At 34.4% G+C, this 18,920-nt stretch overlaps 2 protein-coding genes across 2 annotated transcripts; one reads left to right on the top strand and one right to left on the bottom strand.

Annotated features, from left to right (window-relative positions):
• The first annotated feature begins 5,534 nt into the window (after positions 1–5,534).
• LOC144437385 (uncharacterized) lies at positions 5,535–7,121 on the top strand. The gene is made up of 2 exons (XM_078126312.1): positions 5,535–5,637; positions 6,274–7,121. The coding sequence occupies exons 1-2, from the start codon at positions 5,535–5,537 to the stop codon at positions 7,119–7,121; spliced, it is 951 nt and encodes a 316-aa protein (XP_077982438.1).
• Positions 7,122–9,438: 2,317 nt separating this feature from the next.
• LOC144438247 (dehydrogenase/reductase SDR family member 1-like) lies at positions 9,439–16,602 on the bottom strand. Its single transcript, XM_078127294.1, has 8 exons — positions 16,488–16,602; positions 14,457–14,518; positions 13,143–13,286; positions 12,373–12,452; positions 11,378–11,510; positions 10,837–10,974; positions 10,301–10,370; positions 9,439–9,653 (listed from the first exon to the last, which is right to left on the bottom strand). The coding sequence occupies exons 1-8, from the start codon at positions 16,597–16,599 to the stop codon at positions 9,439–9,441; spliced, it is 954 nt and encodes a 317-aa protein (XP_077983420.1). The 5' UTR covers positions 16,600–16,602.
• Between the last annotated feature and the right edge of the window lie 2,318 nt (positions 16,603–18,920).

Genomic DNA, 18,920 nt, shown 5'->3' with positions numbered 1-18,920 from the left:
TCGAACATATCATACTTACTACGTTATATCATACGTCATATCTCATTACAATTCATTGAATTATTCGTAGAGACATGACTTTATAATTCAGGATATTTGTCGAACGACTTCACGAACTTACAAGGACGAGGGTTAAGGGTTGAAAATGTACCATTTGTATACACGTCATACATTAGATAGTCTGAAACAGTGAAATTTTGTGATTGAAACAACTATAACGGTGAAATCATTTCAATAGGAACAACTAATTTATAAGCTGGAACGCCAAGGCCAGGGGTAATAATTGTAAAGCGCTTTGAGCACGGAGTGGGAAAGCGCTATATAAGAAACCAACATTATTATTATTGCCTTGATGGATGTCATCGAATCATTTTGTTTGTTCGTTCTCTTTTCTCATAAGGTGAAAATCAAAATGGCGGGCCATCAAAGCTGGATGATTGTGCTTATTTTGCTCACACTTCTTGCCTTCGCAGTATGTATTACTTTCAACGCATTTGCAGGAATTGGTATAGGTAAGTGACTATATCTCTTTAAAAATCTCTCTCTCGCTCTCTCTCCCTCCCCCTCTCTCTCCCTCCCCCTCCCTCCTCTCTCTCTCTCTCCCTCCCCCTCTCTCCCTCTCTCTCTCTCTCCATCCCCCCTTTCCCCCCTCTCTCTCTCTCTCTCTCTCTCTCTCTCTCTCTCTCTCTCTCTCTCTCTCTCTCTCTCTCTCTCTCTCTCTCTCTCTCTCTCTCGCTCCATCTCTTTCCCCCTTTCTCTTCTTTTCCTCTCGTTCTCTAATTTCTTTCTCACATTTCTTTAACATAAAATGGAAGTTATGTTCAACTAAAATAAAACAGTTAACTTTGATTGCTCTCGTTTATTTTCATTGTTGTTTACATTCTTGTTATTATTGCAATGCAGAGCTGCCTTTTCTAAATTTTCGAATCTTCTCCTTCTTTTCAGAACCCATATTCCTCAATAGTACTGGTGATATATCTGACAAGTACTTTTTGGCGATTACTCCAGCTGGTTGGACCTTCTCCATCTGGAGTGTCATTTATATTTGGCTGGGATTAATGATTATTTACTGTTTGACGACATTATGTCGCAAAAACAGACTTGGCTACGTGTATGCCCGTCCCAAAGTATTGACCCCACCCTTTTACGTCTCATTAATCCTAAACTTATGTCTGAATGTTAGTTGGTTATTATTGTGGGACCGTGAGTTTATACCAGCATCGACTATAGCGCTATGTCTGATGTGTTTCACTCTCTACCTCTGCCTTGGAGTGTCTCACGCAAACCTTTACCAATATTTATCAACCATGCTACGCTTTCAGAAATTCGATGTTTGGGCCATCCGCATCCTCGTTCATAACGGTCTAGCCATCTACGCCACTTGGTGCACCATAGCAGCGCTTCTTAACATAGCAACAACCCTCATCTATTGGTTCGATGTTACTCAAGATACAGGTTGTATTATCTCTCTATCTATCCTTGCTGGTGAAGTGGTACTATGGTGGTTCCTGGAAACCTTCGTGCTAGACAAATATTTTCGACATACGTTAACGATATGGCCAACGGTTATCTGGGCTTTGGCAGGTTCACTTGAGAAAAACTGGGATTTGACGACAACGACTGGTCTCTACTCTTTCGTATTGATAATTGTGGCTGCCTGTATCTTTGTTTTCCGTGTAGGTTTGTACATATGGCGAGTTAACACCCAACCTTTGCGTGGTCAAGAACCTAATCTCAAATTGGTGGATAACGAAATGGTGGAGTTTGGTGGAAAATAACTGCAATTATGTTGTTTTACTTAATTAAAGAAATTTGAATCTACATATCTATGTTTTATGTTTATATTCAAACATTGACAAACTCGTCACGTGTCTACTAGTATCTTCCACAATATCAACATTGAACTCTAATTACTCTAGTCTGTTGTGTAACGCTTCATTTAAATATACTCAAATGCAATTGTACATTATAATCGATTTGTACCAATAAAATCGTAGTACTTTTCTTGAGCGTGATTGTATGAAGTTAATATATTCATGTTGTGGTTTGAAAGTGAATGTGGATGTTTGATTATAGAATGGTCAATTTAAAAGTTACGATTATGAAACATTACGGTGGGGATGTACGCAATTGGTTGGAAATCATTTGGAAGTTAGCCTATAAATTGGCAATCTGAAAAGAATTGTATCTTTGTAATAAGCCCTATAAAAATGTTCTTAAATCCTGGCTTTACAACTGGCGAATGAATCCTCAACCTCTATTCTAATCAGAAGGTGATTGTGTTGTTGAGTTAACACTGTCAACATGCAAAACTTACCGTGCATAAGTTCTCTTCTACCACTCTAGATTGAGATGTGTTTCGAACAAATCACTTGTCCTATTTCAGTGTCTAAATGGATCCAACATAATGATTCAAATTTGCTGGAGATGTATAGCAAAGTTAGATGTAAACTGACAAGTATTTTCACACCTGAATTTACATATATCATGGATGTATTAGGCCATACATATATTGAAGCATAGATCCTCTATGGTTGAAGCTATCGAGTCACACCTCTGGTTACTCAACACCTCCAGCAAATTTGGATCATTCTGTCAGATCCAGTTAGACACTGAAGAAAGGCAAAACACCATGGTTATTTCTCAATCAAAAGAGAAAGAATATAACTTGTGTATGAATATTGGCGCTTTAAGTGTATACAATCATTAAACTGTATAGCCCCCCCCCCCCTTCCGGGTATACGTACGCCCGCATTTATTCGAACACGTGATAAATCTCGAAGGAATTACTAAAGGTTACAAAGCTCGAATGAAAGAAATCGGTAAAATAAAACAAAATAAGACAAAACATATTCTATTTTATTGCTATCGATCACAACATCAAAAGTATGATATGGAGTACTTTACGATAAACATACTTTTGTGTAATCCATCACCAGTATGTATACAGTCATCAAGTCTGTTTGCTCGTTCGTCTCAAGGTTACAAAAGGAATCTACAAATACCATAATAAGTCATCTCGTCCAAAGAGATATTTTGTAATCATTGACATGATTAAGATCACATAAATAAAAGTACTCCGGAGATTAGCCAAAAAATTAGTCACCATTTTCAAAATGGGAGATAGACACAAATTTTATTGATAAAATATCAGGACGTAAAAACAAAGCTTGGCCTTATAATAAACTCAGTTTACGACGGGAGGCAATTATGAAACATTCAAATATTGACAATAAGTCGCATAACGCACCTAATACCCACTTATTATTTCCTTCAGGAACCTGTAAAGCTCTCCTTGAGAGTGCTCTTTGTGTCTGGTGACTCCGCCCCTACACACATACTCCCTTCAATATCAACATCACGGTATTGTTTAATAAACAATAATCATTTATTAGATGATATGAATTAAAATATTTATAATTTATCATCCTTATGATTAGTGTTTTATTTTGTTGTATTTCTATTTTTAGCCATGAATTATCATTCTCGCAAACCAGAGCTCATATTTCTGCTGTAGCTACGAATATTCTCTCAGTGGTGCGTCTTAGAAGGCTGTGGTTTACGACCTCTTGGCGATGCGTCTTAGACGGTGCCGTAAAAGAGGCTGTGGTTTACGACGATGTGAATTATGTATTTTTCATAGTTTTGTGCCAACAAATATACAGTACTATATCATACTATAATGTGTAGAAGATAATAAATAGCCTCTTCCTGAGATATATCGTTTTTTCCCCAATAACCCCCCCCCCTCCCCAAGACAGGATCACTCCTCAATATCACACACATACCTGCATTTACAATGCAACATACAATAGTTCACATCTGCATATTCTCATCTCTATACCGCATAGGGATGGACGAATGTATGGATTCAATGATGGAATAGTACTTGGCATTGGTATCACACCGTGATCGGGGGGAGGGGACAGAAAAGAGGAGCTGTAAACTCGCATTTGATATTATATTGTTTCGACAGACATAAACTCACGTTTAGCCAAGAGTAGTCTGGATGCCAACAGAACCAATGTGGTCTCGAAAGAGAGATTTGAAAGATTGCAAGAAGGATATAGCACTTGACTAATCCAAGAGAGTTGACCTGTTCTAACTTTCTAAGTCATCTACATTAATTATCTACAGTTACTGGATAGCTGAATTAACTATAGTCAGACTATGACAAGTCTCTGGACTCGACTCACGTGTGATGGAAGTCTTATAACATGACCGTATCGTCCTTGTACACACAGATATCAGGTTATGAAACTGTGTTGTGTAAACTTGTTTGTCATGATCAAATAGACATAGATATTTTGGCAAATGATTGCCAAGATTAACATTCCTTATTCAGATATTCACATTTTCATAAACGTGACAAACGTGAGGGATGTTTAATTTACATGTAAATCTCTGATTATGAATAAACCTCTAGATCGCGATCGTCAGTTCATCTTCAAGTACACACAGTTTAGTTGAGAAAACACTAGTGGAGACCAAGGTAAGAGAAGTGTTCAATATTTTGTGCCATGTTTGTCAAATGTCGATAATAGCTAGATTTCGATATTGTGCTTCGCTTCTCAACTACTTCTCATATGTTCACATGCAATGCATAAATGTAGCCTGTATCCATACGAATACATTTAAAATCCCCATTAGCATGGATTCCAGGCTAGCATGAATGTAGCTGCAATAATTGTAGCGTTTTGCTGCGGTTTTGAGGGTTTTTTCGTCTGTTTTGGTGACTTTTTAAGTTTTGGTGTTTAACCCGCACTTAACACCAAAACTTAAAAAGTCGCCAAAACAGACCAAAAAACCTCAAAAACCGTAACAAAATACTATAATTATTGCAGCTAGCATGAATGCTGGTAGGACTGTATATTTACAGGTAAACTGCAAGTCTCTAGCGCAAAAACAATGTATTGAATGTTTTGGTCGTTCACAGAAGAACAATAATGTGTAGTATATGGCTTTGTCGGTCTACCGAATACATATAATATTCCACAGTTCATGCGAATCATTTAAAGATATTTTAGACAAACATTGATACATGTACAGGACATACGTTTACAGCATCTGTATGTATTCCAGGATAGCAACAAAAATATAAAAATTAGATTACTTTTCATGGTTTGAAAAACAGACTATTGTATAGCCTTACATTACCTTTATTAATTACAATTATTATAGTTGTCGACAATCTGTAATGTTGCTAAAGCACATGTATCGTTGTACACTACGAAAATAAATGGAAAGGGTAGGAAAGGGAAGTGGGGCATGGTCAAACTTGTGGTGGTTAAAAAAATACTATTTGAAGAATTGTTCTTTTGGACCCCGAGTTACTTTCCCGGTCAAATTGTTCCTTCTGTTTGGTTCAGTTTGGGCGGTGGAAAGATACGGGTGACGCTGTGTTGAAATATAAATGTTGGGAGTAGAAGGTAGTCGTTACACAGCTTAAATACTAGAATACAAACAGCTATTCTAGTATGCTTTCCAGCTGCTGTTGATACAGACGGTTCTTTCTTGTTCAATTTGCAGACAAAATGGCTAAACACAAGGTATGGTTCATGCTGCTAATCTTCCTGTTTTTCTTGATTTACCTGGCAACCCTGGCTATCAATGGTTTAGCAAATATTCCTGAACTTGGTAAGTAGTACATCAGGTATCGTGACGTCACAATTGATCAGATTTATCAATTGTGACGTCATAATTATCAGATGTATTAGTATCGTGACGTCATAATTGACAATATGTACAAAATTAACAAATAAACAAATTCCGAACAACAATGAACGTATGAACATGTAAATAAATACGGTCGGAACCAAAGTATACACTTTGTATTAACCTGTACACAAATCTGCAATAAATGAGTACAGGCCATCAGTATAAAAATGTACAATATTAGCTATTACAAGTATAAGTTGACATCTATGGATTGGTAAGAAGGCGTTCGCGATTTATTTATAGAATGACAGACAGACAGACAGACAGACAGACAGACAGACAGACAGACAGACAGACAGTGGAATGTATTCTCTTGGTAACATATGTGGTTATTTTATGTGATTTAAATTTGGTATGATGGATACAAGTATTCTTGTGTATGGAAGTTTATCAAAATATGTTATGAAAATGTGTGATTCAATCATATGACTGATGTATAGTCTCAAGAATAATTGGGGTTAATCATCGAACAATTTCCTGTCAAAGAACAATATCAATAACATTGCACATTAACTCTGTCTACAAATCTAATATCTACAATCTCCTTTGTTACAGACCTCAAGATATTTCGCAACACAACAGGAGATATATCCGACAAGTATATTCTGAATATTACACCAGCCAATTGGACCTTCACTATCTGGGGTATAATCTATTCCTGGTTTTCACTTGCTGTTATCTACTTCCTAACAACTATCTGTCGAAAGAACCAAACCGACTACGTCTACGTCCGTCCACAGGTGTTGACACCAACTTTCTACATCATTCTCGCATTAAACTTAGGACTCAATACAGCATGGTTGGTTCTTTGGGACAGAGAGTTGATGCAATATGCGTTTATTGTGTTGGTACTTGTCTGCCTAACACTGTATACCTGTCTCTTCATCGTCCATAAGAATTTGTGGAAACATTTGTCCCCTATGATGCGTCATCAGAAATTGGACGTCTGGTGCATTCGCATTCTTGTTCACAACGGTATCGCCATCTACGCGACCTGGTGCACTGTAGCTACACTTCTCAACACCGGTGTCGTCTTGGTGTACTGGTATGACCTTACGCAAGAAACTGCAGGTTTGATTTGCCTGTCCATTCTGTCATTGGAAGTGGTCGTCTGGTTTCTATTGGAGACATTTGTGCTAGATAAATGGGTGCGATATACCCTCACTGTTTGGGCCGTTATCATCTGGGCTCTGGCTGGTATTCTCGATTTGAATTGGGACACATCCAACGCCACTTGCATTTTCTCCATTGTTTTGATCGTTGTTGCTTCTTGTATCTTTATTTTCCGAATTATTTTGTTTACCTGGAGGGTTTGTAAGCGACCATTGATGAGTATGAAAACTAGTCCTGGCTCAGATGTAGAAATGGTTGAAGCAAGTAGTAAGCAGCAATTGTATGTTTAAAGGGAACACACACACACACACACACACACACACACACACACACACACACACACTACATGTAATTATACCTGAGATGCACACAAAATATCGAACAAAAACAACCTGTTGATCTTGTACATTTTGTTTGAGTCAAGTATATTCTTCATGAATATAAAGTAAGAATATTATTATATATTTTTCAGTGGTGTATTGATATAAATTGTATATAAATGTTGTGCTATAATTGTAATACAAATGGTTACAGACAGTTACTTGTATCAATACCATAGTCTGTAGGTGATCAGGTAAAGAGCACAGAATCAAACCTCATGTACTATAGCATAGTCCTATCTGAACAATATTGTCATCCAGGCCCTCTGAAGTTATCAAGTAATTACTGTAAACTATGTCAATGGCGTTAAACGTATAACAATATTAATAATAAACGTTGGCCAAAAAGCAACATGGTTTGTTATTTTAGCTATGATATGATGCTTACTATTTGTGTAGTCTCTGTAGAGGGAACCGTAGATTGTGTGTATAGATAGCTAGAGTGTAAATGTTTCAGACATTTTGTGACGATGTTTGTATCATTGTATTCACTGGTAACAGAACATGGTCCAAGTCCTGATTGTTTAAGATAATCAAATGTATGAGAAATTCGAGTAAATCGATTTTGTACTCCTTTACTGCGAGAGAAAAATAGAATATTATTATTAAACTTTAAGGCTTAATTATATTTTGTCCCTATGAAAGGGACATACCGATTTGTACCCTGGCATGTCGGGATTTCAAAAGTTTACAATAAATAAAAAGGAGAAAGAATATTGCTTCAACGTCAATGTACTAATTTTCGCAGAAACAAATGATTTTTGACGAATTTTATAGATTACTCTGAAAGTAAACTCTCTGTATTCTTTATTAAATATATGTTTGACTGCAAAGGACGTACGTTTTACTGTTTTACTGTACGTTTTATAGATTTTGTGAAAATTGAAATAAAAGATTGTTTGTTTAATTAGACGTGTATGGGTTTTTGTGTACGTCATGTGACGTAAATCAGATGTGTGTACGCTTGGAACGTACAGTATGTCCATATCAAGTGCGCCACCCACAGCTTCACCGATGTTTTCTTTCGTTTTCAATAGTTTGCAAATACACTCTTTGTCACAAATGCTTAACACAAAGAAAAACTGTGCTCATTCAATCTTGCTATGTTAAAGTGTAGCATGTCCACTTCCTTATTGGTTTCTGCGTGGTTGTATCAAACAGAAAAGCTGCATGGTATTGTGAAATAGACTGTACTTTAGTTGACCACACTTCCCAAGACAGGACAGTATATTACTAAAGGTATATAGATAAGAGAAATCCAAGGACTTTCCCAGTAAACATGACATATGGTAAATAAACAAACTGAGTTTTTCTTGATTACATTTTTGTCCGATTTGGAGTTTGAACGCCATTTAGTATACCAGATAAACAATTGACTTTAATTTTTTTATTATGAATATAATATTCATTTGATCATAAATCTAAAAGTTCATACATTTCTACGGATAAGATAAAGTACTGTTTTGAAATATGGCACTTTGTCTATGTAAAACATGAGGTGAAGTACATTTCTACAGATAAGATAAAGTACTGGTTTGAAATATGGCACTTTGTCTATGTAAAACATGAGGTGAAGTACATTTCTACAGATAAGATAAAGTACTGGTTTGAAATATAGCACTTTGTCTATGTAAAACATGAGGTGAAGTACATTTCTACGGATAAGATAAAGTACTGGTTTGAAATATGGCACTTTGTCTATGTAAAACATGAGGTGAAGTACATTTCTACAGATAAGATAAAGTACTGGTTTGAAATATGGCACTTTGTCTATGTAAAACATGAGGTGAAGTACATTTCTACAGATAAGATAAAGTACTGGTTTGAAATATGGCACTTTGTCTATGTAAAACATGAGGTGAAGTACATTTCTACGGATAAGATAACGTACTGTTTTGAAATATGCCACTTTGTCTATGTAAAACATGAGGTGAAGTACATTTCTACGGATAAGATAACGTACTGTTTTGAAATATGCCACTTTGTCTATGTAAAACATGAGGTGAAGTACATTTCTGTAAATGTACGAGTAATCAAAGACATTTCTCTCCAATGTCTATGATGTATTATATCATAGTGTTTGAGAGTTCAACCATGATAGGTAGATGTAATGAATGAACTTCAAAAAAGAGGTTCATTTGTTGTGTTGACTTGGAAAAGAAGCAATTATCAAGTACACCATTGGGATTTTATTTCAGTAGAAAAGATGTACTACTTTCTATATTCGTTAGAATTTATGGAATTGAACAGCCAAAGCCCATCCTGGAAATCTGATAAATTTTGGAACTAAGCGGGCCAACCAAGTATGTCCTGAAGAGTGTAAAATGTCTTTAAGATGTCTATAACTTGGTGGATCTCTGCCGTCTATGTCTTTGAAATTATATTCTCTAGCAAGATCACATGTCCATAGAATTCGACCAGTTTTCTGCATCAACTTGGGATCTGTATGGTAAGAGAAGTGTTCATCAGATGTTGGTAAAAATGAAATAAAAAGTTGAAATGACAAAGCTTTAGTTTAGATATGCTACAATGAAAAACAATCAAAGAGAATCATTCTCGCACACCAGAGTTGTTGTTTCTTCTGAAGCACTGCGAAAAATGGAACTTTTTGGACAGTGAGGATGTGGTTTACAATGATGAAGAGAATGTGCTAAACGGTTGTTTAGAAGATAATAATATGACAGAACTCCATCAAGTGATGTGTACTTAAGATATTTGTGTGAGTGCTTGCAGTGTTCTAGGCGGCAATACTTTCATGAGTATAGTGAATGAAAGTGCAGTACAAATCACTGCAAGTATCAGTGTAAATACTCTAGATAAAATAAAAAGTTTTGCACAGGACATAAGGCAATCAAAGGCTGCATCAATATGTAGCAGGTTCTCTTATTAGATATATTTAACAAATTTCCATAAAAACCAGTCTGTCTAACCATGTGATTTTGTGTACAAGGAATGAATGTGTACTCATTTGCATATCAATTACATACATGTATGTATACAATGTTTCTGGTCCTGTACTGTCGTGAAAATACCACTAGTATGCATGTGAACCAATGCAAGTAATCACTAGGTTGTGATAAGTAACTTACCATTGGCAAGGTGTACTATAGCTTTACCAGCATATTCTATACTTTCCCCTTGAGAAAATCCAGCCTGAAGCTGTTTTTAAAAACAAAACAAAAATCATTTTGAAATATTTAAACTCTGATTAGAGACTTTCTTTTCATCAAAAACTAAGTAAACTGCTGAATTACATATAAGCAAGTCTTCTGTGTTTGAAGACATAACCCTCAACACTGCATGTATTGTGATGTTAATTGATGTCTGAAATAAGTTCCTACAATTCACAACATCACACATAGCAATGTTTACTTATTACATAAAGTGATGTTTGGTAGTAAAATGTTGAAAAATGTCGTCGTCATCTTCGTCGTCGTCGTCGTTGTCGTCATCGTATCATCATCATCATCATCATCATCATCATCATCATCATCATCATCATCATCATCATCATCACCACCACCACCACCACCACCACCACCATCACCATCATCAATCATCATCATCAACACCACCACCACCACCACCACCACCATTTATAATTATTTCATTTGAATTGTCTTACCATCATATCTGTACTAAATTTGCCATTGGTCAGATTATCCACAACAACTTCAGTCTTCACAGGACCTGGCCATAGTGATATAGATGCAATATTATGTTCTTTCAACTCTTTGGCACAATCTGTAGCCATCTTGTCACACTGTAAAAATCAAATCAAATACATTTCACACAATTTATATCAATAATCCTGAAAAAAGTCATGCCACAAAGAAGTTTAAATACAGCTTTGCTGAAGGTTGGCAAGGGATATTTTTGTTATTCACAATCACCTGATTTTATTTTTTTAACTCTAAAATTTCAAAATTAAAGAGTTAAAATTATAATTTGATGTCTGTCATACATTGTAACAATCAGTATATTCGAAGTACTATTTTCTAATATTTTTATGTCTAAGAAATTTATCAAATAGTTATAATATGATGTGTAAACTGCTAATATTTTAAAGAAATTTATCAAAAGTTATTGAATGATGTATAAACGACTTTTATTTTTGGTAAAACATACAGTCAGTTATTTTCTCTATAATAAGTACTTATACCTACCCCTGCTTTACCAACACCATAGGGTACACTTAGAAAGTACATGACACCACCTACTGAGGATATATTGACAATAAGACCTTGTTTCCTAGGAACCATCATTCTACTGGCGTGAACTGTTGCTATGTAATGTGCTCTAGAATGAAAATTGAAGAACAGATCAACTGAAGAATTGGGGTGATATAACTGATGGTATCTAAAAGTTATTGTTTTTAGCTCACTCAGCACAAATTTAGTTCCTCAGTCATGATTATTAGTGAAATAAAAATGTATTAATTTCACATTTCAGTGAATCTCATTTTTTGCCTCTGTAAGATATGTTTGAATTATAAAAATTTAAAGAATATACCAACTGTGTGTGTGTGTGTGTGTGTGTGTGTGTGTGCACGTACATGTGTGTGCATGTGTGTGTTGCATGCATGTGTGTGTGTACATGTGTGTGTGCACATGTGTACGTGTGTGTATGTCCATGTGCATGTTGCGTGCATGTGTGTGTGTATGTATGTATGTATGTGTATGTGTATGTGCATGTGTGTGTGTATATGTGTGTATGTATGTATGTATGTATGTATGTATGTATGTATGTGTGTGTGTATGTATGTATGTATGTATGTATGTATGTATGTATGGATGTATGTATGTATGTATGTATGTATGTATGTATGTATGCATGCATGTATGTATGCATGTATGTATGTATGTATGTATGTATGTATGTATGTATGTATGTATGTATGTATGTATCAGATCTGTGTGTATTCTTGACAACTGACATCTCAGTATCTAAATTTGATAAAAACCTAGTTGTGCCACAAAACATCTCAGAGAATTTTAAAAAAATTGATTTAAATCCTCAATCACTTTTGCTACTTGTATATATAATGATGTTCTCTGAAGATTGCTTAAATAATATAGCTGCAAAATGAAGATATTGTGTTTTGTTGAGTTTTACTACACACACAGTTGGATTCCTAACAGATTGAAACAGTATTACATACCTTAGACCGACAACATTGACATTATCCCATACCTCAGGCTCCATCTCCCAAAATTTCTTTTGATGGCTTGAGAACAACATCTGCATAATTCAACACAAACACACAAAATAATACAAATAGTGCTGTACTGAGATAAAATAACACAATTTCATTTGTGAATAGTTTGTTATAATTAAAAAAAATTTTTTTTTTGCATATTCTAAGTTCAGATGATAAACTTCCTTTTGCCAAATTCCTTTTAGATACATCTCGAAAGATATCCTCAGCAGACAAGTAATGTGTATTGTATTTTTGTCTTGTATTGTATTGTATTGTGTTTACTATACCATGCTTTCCACAGCATGTTGGTTAAGTAAGTAATAAAGAATTTAAAAAGTTCAAGTAATCACCTTTTAAAATTAATGTCATTATAATGTAATATCTTTTATTTCGATACCAGCATAACTCAAGATTAAGTTTATGAATGTTGACCAAATATTGGTTTATCTACATGACTGTGTTGGTGATTTTGATTGTACTGAGGTGTGTTTTGTACACTATGTGTATACTGGTATGTCTGTTTAGCTCCTATCTCTTTCATAGCTCTTCAGTCTGTAAGACAGGACTTGTCATGCGTACCAGCTAGAACTCGTGTGAAAGGAGTTGGTCGATGTGTGAGGGTGCCCCGTCACGGCATACCTTAAACTATTCAAAATTATGACTCGTTCATATTTTTACAAATGAAAATTTCCAAAAATGAAAAATGTACAAGAATAAGTTGTAATACTTACAGGAACTGCCGAATATACATTGTTAATGAGAATATCCAGTCTTCCATCTTGTTCATTCCTGACTTTATCAAACAAATCTTTGATTTGGTTATCATCACTATGATCACATTGTACTGGTATACATTTACCTCCACGCTTTTTAATCTGAACAAGTAATAAATACATGTTTGTGATTTTAGAATTTGAAAACTGATCATAGATAATGTACAAGGCTGTGCAAGTGAATAAATAATCATAACATTACCATGGTATTTACAAGCAGAAGGATTATAACTTGGCTGCTGACAGTTTTATGACATTAGTAGATTGGTATGACTGAAACCGTCATTGTGTATGTGAACGAATATCAGCCCACATTTCAAAAAAGTGTCAAATTAATTTGTTCAATATTTAGACAAAGTATGTCAGGATGGATAACTTTGTCACAGAATGCAGTGTTTCTATACCACAGAATATTTAGCAATAATGACACTATTTGCATGTTATTATGCCCTATTTAAAGTATCCTTTACAAAGTACTATATTAGTACCTGTATTATAGAGACATTTTTTATAATCTCACGTGTTTTGGTATTATAAAATTGTTATCAATACAGGAACAAGGTACTTAATGCAATCAGATAAAACCTATCAAACACAATGGTTTAGGTCAGGATCTCTTGTACCTTGTATCTAGATACAGTACAGTGTGTAAATCACCTTATGCCAACAAGTCTAACTTTACAAAGTAATATCACATATGTAGAAAAAAAAAGCAAACTTTGGGAACCTGATACTTATCCAGTGTACTTATATGAATTAAATAAAGAACATGTTGTACAGCTTACAAGTACATTCTGAATCACCATAAAAGTACTGTAACAATACTTTTATAACACAACGATCATATAATTGAGAGGTTTGTGCCTTAAACCCATAGATTACACTATAGTGTGTTTCACTATGTTTTAATGCCAAAGGTCAAATCAGGGTTTAACTACAAAATCTATAGTACCAACATACGGTGTAACAGGCTCAAAATTAGCAGTAGTCCAGAGTACACAGGAATTTAAACATTGTATCCAGAGTTATAAATTCATATGTTCGTAGCTATGGTCTGTCAAAGGAAACTGGAGGTGAAACAGTTCACTTTAATAGTTGAATCTGGCTGACTACACGGATAGAAGTTTAATTTGAGCTCTGTGTGGCAAAAATATGTCAAACTTTAGAGAGTCAGTTTTTATATTTTTATGGGAAAAGAATTATATTTCAGTTTCAATAGCTATAAGATAGATTAATGTAAATTATTAAATTCTACGATAAAAGGTAGCTAACCTCTTCAGCAGTTTCTTGCAATGAGCCAGGATATTCTGATGACTTTGGAGTCAATGTCCTGCCTGTTATCAAAGACAAAAAGATGAGAGAAGTAAATGGTAATTAGGAGTAAATGGTGATTAGTAAATCATGGTATTCATAATTAAATCAATGTCAAAGAGCTATACCTGTACAGTCAATAATTTGAATAGAAAAATTAAGATCTGAAGGGATTTTAAAATGTTGTTATCAATTTTAGAGAGACATAAAATTAGCATAAAACATACTTTTCTTCTATAGGATTTGATAGAATAATAGTATTAGCTCAGAGTATCCATGGTTACATGATGTGATATCTGGATATGATGTAAGGTAAAACATAAAACTGCTTCATCAAAGTACAAAACTTACTGTCACAATAATCAATACTATTTTAAATACCATACAGAAATTATTTTTCTATCTTTTAAGAAAAAATCTTAGTAACACTGTAATATGTATAAAAAAATTAATTCATGGTTATCCATGCCAACCCAATGTAAAATTTTCTCATGATTGAATGATTATGCTCCCTCAGTGTTAACTTTTGAACTTCTTTTTAGGTGTGCATGAGAAAATAAAGTTGACCTTCTTGTTCTATTTTGACCTTGTAGCAGCATTAAGATAAAATGCTATTATGCAGAGTCACATGTTGAATACAAAAAGGGCATTGTCCCAAGCACAGTGAACACGTGTCAATTGGCAATGAGAACTAAGTTGTGTCAATTATTGATATCATATCAAACTTCACAGCAGTTACTATGCTAAGAGATAATCAATTTCTGTCAATGACACATCAATTCCTTACAGAGCTAGTACAATTTTAAAAGATAAATTCATCAAATCTTTCTCAAAAAATGTTCTTAATTGTTGGGCAAAGGTTACTTTAAAGATAAGAACAGAGGAACGAATTCTTTAACAGAGAAATCAATAAGAAGAGCTGATAACTATAAAATGGCATGATAATCAGTAAAAACTAAAACTTAAAAAATCAGAAATTCTGCTCCTATCATACATGATAATCAGTAAAAATTAAAACTTAAAAAATCAAAAATTCTGCTCCTTCATTGATTCATACCTGTTAATCAGTAAATATTTTATCAACAATGTGTATATTTGTTGCTGAAAACCAAACTTTGCCCTTGATTGCATAAGAACAGATGACGGAATGATGTACTTGTCATTGAAGGTTAAAGGTCAACAGCTGATAAGGAAAGAATATTTTGAAATACAATATTTAAAGGCCAAGTAGCTGTAACCATAGTAACTTTCACTACTTTTTATTACTTTTCACCCACTGGAAAATATCTAACTTTTAATAGAAATAATTCAATTTTTTCTAATTAGCTGAGTTCTCTGTCTACTTGTAAGTGATGGTATTGTACACTGACTAGACTTTGGGTAAATATGATTTGTCAACAACCCTAAATATTTTAGCACCAAACATTTATTGCAGAAAATTCAATGAAGAAATGTGGTTTTCTTAATAGATGCAATAAAGATTCTATTTGATTAGCCATCCATATATTAAGAGTGAAATTAAAAACAAAATCAAAATGACAGTTTATAGTATAGCTGATAGTGTCACTATTAGTGTTAGTCCTTCAAGGCTGTAGGTAGGCTACAGTTAGGATAACTGAAATAATGTCATTATTAGTGTTAGTCCTTCATGGCTATAGGTAGGCTACAAACAAGTATACAATATAACTCAATTGAAAATAAAACCGAAAAAGTATGAAACATAACAGTACTAGTTACGTACTAAAAATAAATATACTATTTAAACCAATATAATATTATAGTCTACATTGAATATAGCTGTTGGGTTTGAATCTAAAGATCTCTTTAGCTGTTTGGAATCAAACCCAATAACTAGTCCTCTAGACTAAACTAAACACTGCTATCATGGAGGTGGTACAAATCATCAAACCCAATAACTAGTCCTCTAGACTAAACTAAACACTGACATCATGGAGGTGATACAAATTTTATTTGAAAAGAATGGTATATTACCTGTCACATAAACTGTAGCACCAGCTTCACCAAGCTGTAAGGCAATACCTTTACCAATACCACGAGTTCCTCCAGTGACGATACAAACTTTACCCTCTAGTGTACCAGCCATTGTGATCAATTCTATGAGATACCAATAGTAGTCAGCTCCTATGTGTTACTGCAGTACTAGATTCAACTGCAAAGACAGTTTAATAGATAACAGATTTAATTTACATATCACCTTTCTCACCCACATACACCACAGGTGCTTGTAAACTTGCAAAGGTAGTATTTTTCTTAACTTTTGTTTTGTAAGTTTAAACATGAGAATGGGCGTATTTTAATAGCTGACTTAAAACAAAATTAAAATATCAAACTATTTTCTTTCATACTTTAAGTTGAATATTGATTGTCTAAATATTATCATTTTTTCTTCCATAAGGAAGAGATGTATTTAGTGGGTTTTCTGTAGGGAATGGCAAGACTTGATTAGGTTTTGGTAAAACTTCATGAATATTAATGAGCAATTTACATAATTAATGCTTTTTGGTAATTAGGCTATATCTCAAGAATGCAAGCTTCAAATTCATTATAACTTGGTACACACATTTGCGATACCAAAGCGCACCTGTCCTGAATATATTATTGATGTAGCTTTTAGTTTTAATAAGTTATTGGCATATATTCAAATGGACACAAAAAAGAAAAAAAATAGTTTCTTGTCAGGAAATGTCGTCTAAAGTGGTGCGACTTTATCACCATTTTCTAAAACACGACTGGCTCAATTCAAATGAAATTTATTGTATGTGTTCTGTAGGGTAGTGACAAGAACTGATTATGTTTTAGTAAACATCTATGAATATTAATGAGAAATTTACATAATTAATGGTTTTCGGTAATTAGGCTATATCTCAAGAATGCACACTTCAAATTCAACTTATAATTTGATACATGCATTTGCGATACAAAAGTGCACTTGTCCTGAAAATATTATTGATTCCCAACAAATGTCACAGTACATGTTGCGGTTGGCCAGGAGATCACTAACAGCAATGAGCAAATAGCAATCAATGAGAAAAAATAACTTATTTCATATTTTCTGTTGTATTCAACAACTGTCTGCAGGAACGATAATCTCAAAACTTTGACCTCTATACAGAAGGCATTCAGTTTACATCTTTTTATATATTTGCAAGCAGTGGAAACCAGTATGAATGCAAGGCTACAGGTGCCTGTGGGACATCCTGTACCTTCATAGTGTGGTGTTGTTTTAGTTGCACCACTCTGATACTACTAAAGCATATTTGGATGTTGGTTTAACCATAGACAGTCGACGGAGATGGGTTAACCACTTCAAAGTAGGGTATCACCTTTAACCCCTACTTTGAAGTGGTTATCCAACATCTAAATATGCTTTAGGGACCGGACAGAATTTACGGCAGGGGGGGGGCCTGGGGAGAAATTATCTCTGACTTGTTTTTTTTCCTGGCCCCCCCCATCCACTGTGACCAAAATTTCACAGCCCCCCCTTTCAAAAGTATAAAAATTTCATGGCCCCCCCCCAAAAAAAAAGAAAAGAAAAGAAAAAAGTGCACAATATCCTGCCCCCTACAATAACTAAAAAGAGTACAATTTTTTTTGTTACTGTAGCACAACTGTAATATTTCTTTTGGTACTACTATTATGTTACTATTTCAGCCCAAACAACTTAGTAGTTGTAGAGGAAATTTTTTAGAAAACAAAACAAAATAAAACATTTTGACCATACATGTAATCATACACATGTGGTATAATCTTGTGTATTTCCCAACTAGACACCATAAGTAGTCATCACTTAATACCAAGGCATTTGATGTGGTGGTTTTAACTGTCATTCACTGATACATACACAGAAACACAGACACAGAGTTAAACACACATTCACATGCGTGATTTGTGAAAAACTGTAGTGGGGACATTTGTGGGGAGTATCTAAGAACATCACATCACCTACATAGTGTATTCAAATATCTATTTATACTCATAACACAATAACTATCTAATGTCAGACATTTGTGATGTCATGAAGTGCTAGCAAACTAAGGATTTTATGCAGCTTTCACTTTCCTACACCAAATGCATTACCAATACACCTGTAAATGTAAGACATTTGTGACTTCATGTCACTGATGAAAAAACACTTAACACCACGCAGACATCTAAATGCTTTACAATATTTAGTACAGATAGATGCATTTGATGATGCTGAGGAGGGAAATAGTTTAATTTCACTGGTTTTAGATAGAAAGAAAGACACGTCTTGCCTCATATCTTCAGACTCTAGTGAGTCTGAGAGTGAAACTCAAGAATAGTGTCAAGGAAAGAAATAAAACACCTATCTAAATTAATCTGGCCAGACGTTTTTGTATTTACATTTTTCACCAAAAGGTCACTTTTTAAACACATAAATTA

This window comes from Glandiceps talaboti, chromosome 7, assembly GCF_964340395.1.
Source record: "Glandiceps talaboti chromosome 7, keGlaTala1.1, whole genome shotgun sequence".
Lineage (NCBI taxonomy): Eukaryota > Metazoa > Hemichordata > Enteropneusta > Spengelidae > Glandiceps > Glandiceps talaboti.
Note: the sequence above shows the minus strand (reverse complement) of the source record. Positions and strands in the feature narration are given on the sequence as shown.

What these genes read in the sequence shown, in the direction of transcription:
- LOC144437385 (XM_078126312.1), top strand. Translation starts at nt 5,535, where the DNA reads ATGGCTAAACACAAGGTATGGTTCATGCTGCTAATCTTCCTGTTTTTC. An exon ending in AGCAAATATTCCTGAACTTG is followed by an intron (nt 5,638 to 6,273) that starts GTAAGTAGTACA and finishes CCTTTGTTACAG; the next exon opens with ACCTCAAGATATTTCGCAAC.
- LOC144438247 (XM_078127294.1), bottom strand. Translation starts at nt 16,599, where the DNA reads ATGGCTGGTACACTAGAGGGTAAAGTTTGTATCGTCACTGGAGGAACT. An exon ending in TGCTACAGTTTATGTGACAG is followed by an intron (nt 14,519 to 16,487) that starts GTAATATACCAT and finishes CTTTGATAACAG; the next exon opens with GCAGGACATTGACTCCAAAG. An exon ending in TGCAAGAAACTGCTGAAGAG is followed by an intron (nt 13,287 to 14,456) that starts GTTAGCTACCTT and finishes TTACTTGTTCAG; the next exon opens with ATTAAAAAGCGTGGAGGTAA.